Source organism: Bufo gargarizans, chromosome 7 (genome assembly GCF_014858855.1).
Source record: "Bufo gargarizans isolate SCDJY-AF-19 chromosome 7, ASM1485885v1, whole genome shotgun sequence".
Taxonomy (NCBI): Eukaryota; Metazoa; Chordata; class Amphibia; order Anura; family Bufonidae; genus Bufo; species Bufo gargarizans.
This window is the reverse complement of record NC_058086.1, coordinates 34,293,816-34,299,815: the sequence shown is the minus strand read 5'-3', so window position 1 is coordinate 34,299,815 and position 6,000 is coordinate 34,293,816. Positions and strand designations below refer to the sequence as shown.

At 45.0% G+C, this 6,000-nt stretch overlaps 1 protein-coding gene across 1 annotated transcript in view; it reads left to right on the top strand.

The window, feature by feature from the left end:
- SPATA1 (spermatogenesis associated 1) overlaps positions 1-6,000 on the top strand; it is a 33,483-nt gene continuing 27,483 nt past the window's right edge. Inside the window, 3 exon segments of the mRNA XM_044301056.1 lie at positions 1-304; positions 3,253-3,359; positions 4,902-5,019. Of these exon segments, the coding sequence (XP_044156991.1) occupies positions 248-304; positions 3,253-3,359; positions 4,902-5,019 (282 nt within the window). The 5' untranslated portion in view covers positions 1-247.

Sequence of the window (6,000 nt, the reverse complement as noted above, 5' to 3'; positions counted from 1 at the left end):
GGCACAACAAAACAAAGCTTATCTTGGCTTGTGATGCTGTATGTGGACATTACGGAGAGGTCCTGTGTATTCAGGGTGTGTCAGCCCCGTGCCTGTACAACACTACACACCGCTTCACTGAGGTTGGCACCTGAAGGCAGCGCTCACTGGGGTCTACCGTCATTGGAAGTTTATTCGCCGAAGACCCGGGACCTCATTAGTTATTTACTATCAGGATGCAAAGGCTGACTTTGGGCTTTTATTCATCATGGACAGTGGTCAAGTTCAAACTCCCATGACTGAGACCCGGCCATCGACAGCGGGGGTGAGAGCTGAGAGCGTATTTTATCTGTACGAATGTAGTTGTGACTAGCAGTCGTATATAGTGGATCCACCTGGTCGTATGATATGATGTATGCATGGATCCATCCGATTGTGATTTGGGAAGATATAGTCCTGATGACAAGAAAAAGGGCCCTGGGAAATCAAAGCTTTGGCGTCGCTGGATTCGTCGCCGGAACTGCCTGCCGCATCTGGCAATTTGTATGCAAACGGATAACATTTGCAGACGGATCCAGATGCGGATCAGTCTCACAAATGTATTGCAATACCGGATCCGTCTCTCCGGTTGTCATCCGGAAAAACTGATCCGGTATTTATCTTTCACATTTTTAAACGTCTGCACATGCGCAGACTGCAAAACCGGATCAGTTTTTCTGGAACACTTAGTGCCGGATCCAGCATTAATGCATTTCAATGTAAAATAATGCATTCGGCAAGTGTTCCGTGATTTTGGACGGAGAAAATACCGCAGCATGCTGCAGTATTTTTTCCGTCCAAAAACCGTACAGTGACTGAACTGAAGACGTCCTGATGCATACTGAACAGATCGCTCTCCATTCAGAATGCATTAGGATAAAACTGATCAGTTCTTTTCCGGTATAGAGCCCCTAGAACAGAACTCAATACCGGAAAAGAAAAACGCAAGTGTGAAAGTGCCCTAAAGGCTCATGCACACCACCATATGTATTTTGCTGTCCGCAAAACACGGATCTGCAAAAAATACGGATGACGTCCGTTTGCATTCCGTATTTCGCAGAATGGAACAGCCGGCCCCTAATAGAACAGTACTATCCTTGCCCGTAATGTGGACAATAATAGGACATGCTCTATTTTTTTGCGGAGCGGGCATACAGAAACAGAATGCACACGGAGTAACTTCAGATTTTTTTGCGGACCCATTGAAATGAATAGTTCCGCATACGGTCCGCCAAAAAAAACAAAAACGGAACGGACACGGAAAGAAAATACGTTTGTGTACATGAGCCCTAAGTGTGGATTGACACCTAGGTATTTAGTGGCGTTTCTCTGCACTTTGTGGCCTTTTTTACACAATCGCTTAGTGGTAAAAAGCTTCTGACATGTTAAAGCTTTTGGCACTTTTTTCAGGCGTTTTTTTAATCCCTTTCTTTATAGTGAAAAAATTCCTGAACAAAAAATATCATCCACGCATTTGTTTTGAAAAAAAAAAGGCCCCTTAAAACCGCACGCAGTATGGATAAAAACTGCAAGTGTTTTCTATGGTTTTTAGCTGCAAAAAAAAAGACCAGATCGAATTCATGTAAAATCTACAGAGAATCCTCGGCATGTCTTACACATGGATTCACTATAAATCTGTAACATAATTGACATCTTGGGGCTTTAGAATTTGCGGCACCAGTCACATTTCTGCCGTATGTGGGTGAAACTTTGTAAAATCTTTTGGTGGATTTTACCTGCAGAAATCCACAGCAAATCCACTACCTGTGAAATCACCCTGGTGACCAATTAGTATTATATGTACCTAGTGGTATATAGTGGACCTAACGGGATTGCACCCAGTCCCTTGTAGAAAAGTGCTTAAAGGGGTTATCCATTTTTTATCTCATCTCACCCACAATGGCGATTCTTACAAGAATTGCATTATGATGTTTTTTGTTTAGTTTTTTACCATACCGGGCGACCGCTGTGCTCCCCAATCTAATTATGTTGTGGGCACTTCTGGGATCACCTGCCATATGTCGGGCATGAGATCCTAGCCTGGTTGCAGCCCACAATTTCTTTGGGTTCGCCTGCGCAGTCAGGCAGACTTGGGCACAGACAGCTCACAGCGCCCCAGGCTGCCAGGCGCTACCCCTGTACATTGTGGGTTAAAACCGGGCTCGGATCATGTGCCCTTTGTACGGCATGTTAACCTGGAAGTGCAAATAGACTAGAATCCTATTCCCGGGAACCTAGAGGGCATTTGTGCTGTTATGACTGACGCAACAGCCAACTACCCGGTCCCTGATGATCCATAGCTTTTTTTTTTTGTCCAGCCCCCCTTACAGGTTTCTTCCCCAGTCCCTGGTGATCCAGGGGTTGGGTGTCCACTCAGTAGCATAAATACACATAACAATAGCCACTATGGGGGTCATTTACTATTCTGAAATACTCCAGTTCAATTGCAAATTGCGGAACACATACGGGCCAGCCTCAGTGTTTTGCGGATCCAGAAAACACTACGGTCGTCTGAATGAGCCCTTAGGCCTCATGTACACGACCGTTGTTTGGGTACGCATCCGAGCCTCCGTTTTGGCGGCTCGGATGCGGACCCACTCACTTCAGTGGGACCGCAAAAGATGCGGACAGCACTGTCCGCATCCGTGGCTTCGTTCCGTGGCCTCGCTAAAAAAATATGACATGTCCTATTCTTGTCCACGCTTTGTGGACAAGAATAGGCATTTATATTGCCGGCGCCCGTTCCGTTCCGCAAATTGCGGAAGGCAACACGGACGCCTTCCATTTTTTGCGGACCACAAAAAAAACGGCACGGTCGTGTGCATGAGGCCTTAGGTGTAGAAAATGGTCTAAATGTAAGACAGTTCGGAAGCTGGCTTACATTTAGAACTGGCCCTAGATGCACCGAAGTTATGGAGAGGTTGGCGCCTCTTCATAACTTCGGAGGAACCACCGCCAGCGATGAGGCTTTATTAAGACTGGAGTCAAAAATGCCGGTCTTAATAAATGTGCCCCTATATTTGTATGTCTGATATATGAAGGATCCTGAGATACAGCTGTTTTTTATAAGCCAATATTAGGTCAAGTATATAGGCAAGAAACTGTTTTATGTCCATAAACGATTCTGAAATGGAGGATTGAGTAACTTCTAACGATGGGGATGATAGTTGAATGAATTAGAGATATATGTTCCGGAATCAGCCATAACATATGTACGATTCTCTGTAATTCCAGCTGATAGAGCTACATGTCTATCTTGTGCCAGAAGATCTATGGAACCCCAAATTAAATAAGGTTTCTCTCGATGTGATCTGGAGATTTATTTCACTTGGATTCATCAGGTAAGAAAATGTAGGGCTTACCCAAATGAATGGAAGGAGGTCTACATTAACCAGCTCTGTCCACTAAAGAATAGGCGGTGCTGTATAGTCTCGTCACTGGGGCTACTGCACAACAGCTGATCGATTGGGAGATCCAGAGATCTCCCCATTCATTTCTTTGAGGCTTGCAGCTCAGGTGTGTCCTTCCTCAGGGGTCGTATCCTTTCAGTTCTATCCCTTTGGCCTCATGCACACGACCGTTGTTGTGTCCCGTGTCTGTTGTTCCGTTTTCCGTGATTTTCTGCGGACCCATTGACTTTCAATGGGTCCGTGGAAAACTCGGCTAATGCACCGTTTGTCATCCGCGTCCGTGATCTGTGTTTCCATGAAAAATATATGACCTGTCCGTGAAAATAACGGTTCGCGGACCCATTCAAGTTAATGGGTCCGTGAAAAAACACAGAGGCACACAAGATTGTCATCCGCGTCCGCGCGTCCGTTTTTTTCCTATCATTTGCATGACAAACTTGACTTAGATTTTTATTTACTTTCCTTCATGTCTGGTGATCCTCCAAAAATAAAGGAAGACACACGGAAACAAAAACGAACACGGATCACGGAACAACAGAATCCCTTTTTGTGGACCGCAAAAAAATACTGTCGTGTGCATGAGGCCTTTCCCTGAACTGGCACAGCTTCTATCAGAAGATTGGGCTGGTGGCAGTTAAAGATTTAAATTGAGAGCGTGTGCGACCACCTCAGTGAGGTGGACAATAAATAAGAAAAAGAACAAACAGCAGGTGGCGCTATACAGATAGATTTTATTGAGTAGTTCGGTAGCTATACTACATTTTTAATTACATGCAATTACAAAAGTATTCAGATCCAGGAGCTGCTTTGAAAAATGTTAAATATGCACAATCCCTTCTGAACTAATCTGAACTAATTAATCATTTCCACACAGTATTTCCACCATATTCGTTGTCTTGTGTAACAAACCCTAACTGGGAGTTGCTGGTGTTTTTCAGTTGAATTATGTCAAAAATTGACAAAAATATTTAAAATAAAGGGGATCTCTCATTTCAGACAATGGGGCATATTGCAGGATATGCCCCCATTTTCTTATAGGTGCGTGTCCCACCGCTGGGAACCCCAGCTATATTGAGAACGGAGCCCCGCAAAGTGGTGGCTGGAGGACTCTGGTCCGGCTACCTCCATGTGCGCTCCCCATAGTAGTGAAGGGGAGCGCACCGCGCCTGACTGGCCACCGCTCCCATTCACTTCTATGGGCCCGCCTGTTTTCAGTGTCCCCATAGAAATGAACGGAGGGCGGATACGCATGCGCAGTGCGCCTCCTCCACTTTCAGGGCTCTTTTCTCAATATAGGTGCTGGCCCGCACCTATCCTAGTGATATGCCCCCATTGTCTGAGATGAGACAACCCCTTTAATGAAAAAAAACTCAGTTAATTTGGTGTTTTTACAAACAGGATGATAATATGTATGAGCACGGCAAGGCCTTAGTAGCTGGAGCACCCCCTATATCCTTTCTGAATCTTTTTCAGGGCGCCCCCCGATATGAAGCTGCGGATGCTGAGAGACAGCCTTGCTGAATTCCTGGGAGAAGATGCCGTCACAGACAAGTTTGTGTTCTTGAAATGTGTTGGGAGCAGTCTTGCTGTGGTAATGTACTATATTATAGTCCACAAAAATAAGTGATAATATACGCCTTTTGTAAGTCAGATTTTATTTGCGCCGAAGACGTAGACCAAAGCGACCACACCAGTTTTGCTTTCGCCCTGTGAATGAACCTTTGCTCATTCACAGAGTGATCGGCGGCACCTTACCAGAACAATTATCAGGAACAATCCTTCCTAGAATGCTCCTTCCTGATAATTGTCCCTATCATTGGCCCCTGTAGAGTGACCTTTACTTTTGGTAGTATGACAAAGCAAAATAATCTATAAAAAATCAATAGTTTTTCCTAGGAACATTTGCAGCGAGTGGATGAAGCTGGGGAGGAGGATGAGAGTCTTAGTGGCTCTGGCTGTCACAGTCAATCACAGTGCCAGAAGTGATGTATGGATTTAGGCAAGGATGGGCGTTATGGCCCAATGGTACACTGTCTTGCTAAAGATAGGAACTATGGTGGGCAATAGTGTCTGTAGTGTCCACTGTGGGATACAGGGTTTTGAAGGCATGTCTGGGACAGTGTTCCTCACTGCAGCAAAGTCTGAATGACCGTAGTAGCAGGTTACCTTCCTGACTTCTATGCTTGGCCATGCAGATTCCAAGTTCTCTTTTATTTTCCTCTCTTTCTGTCCTTCTCTTTCTCTCTTTCTGTAGATCTTGCAGAGAACTGTTTGTCTCTGAAGCTTTCTGGGCCTGGGAAGAGGAAGCATAAGGCAACAGCTTCCTTTAACTCTGAACTCCCCTAAGGCTGACTGACTGAGCTGGGGACAGGTCCTGGATCCTCACCTAACCTCCTGCAAAGACTGAGCCAGGATTTTTAACCCTGACTGTGCCATCCATACACGGCTATGCTTGGTGTAATACATAACAAGAGAAAACATTACATAAAAACCATTTGCAGGTGCTTTTATTGGTTAGCTATTACATGAATGCTGCTCATCATCCAATGTACTTTAGGCCTTAGATGGTTGC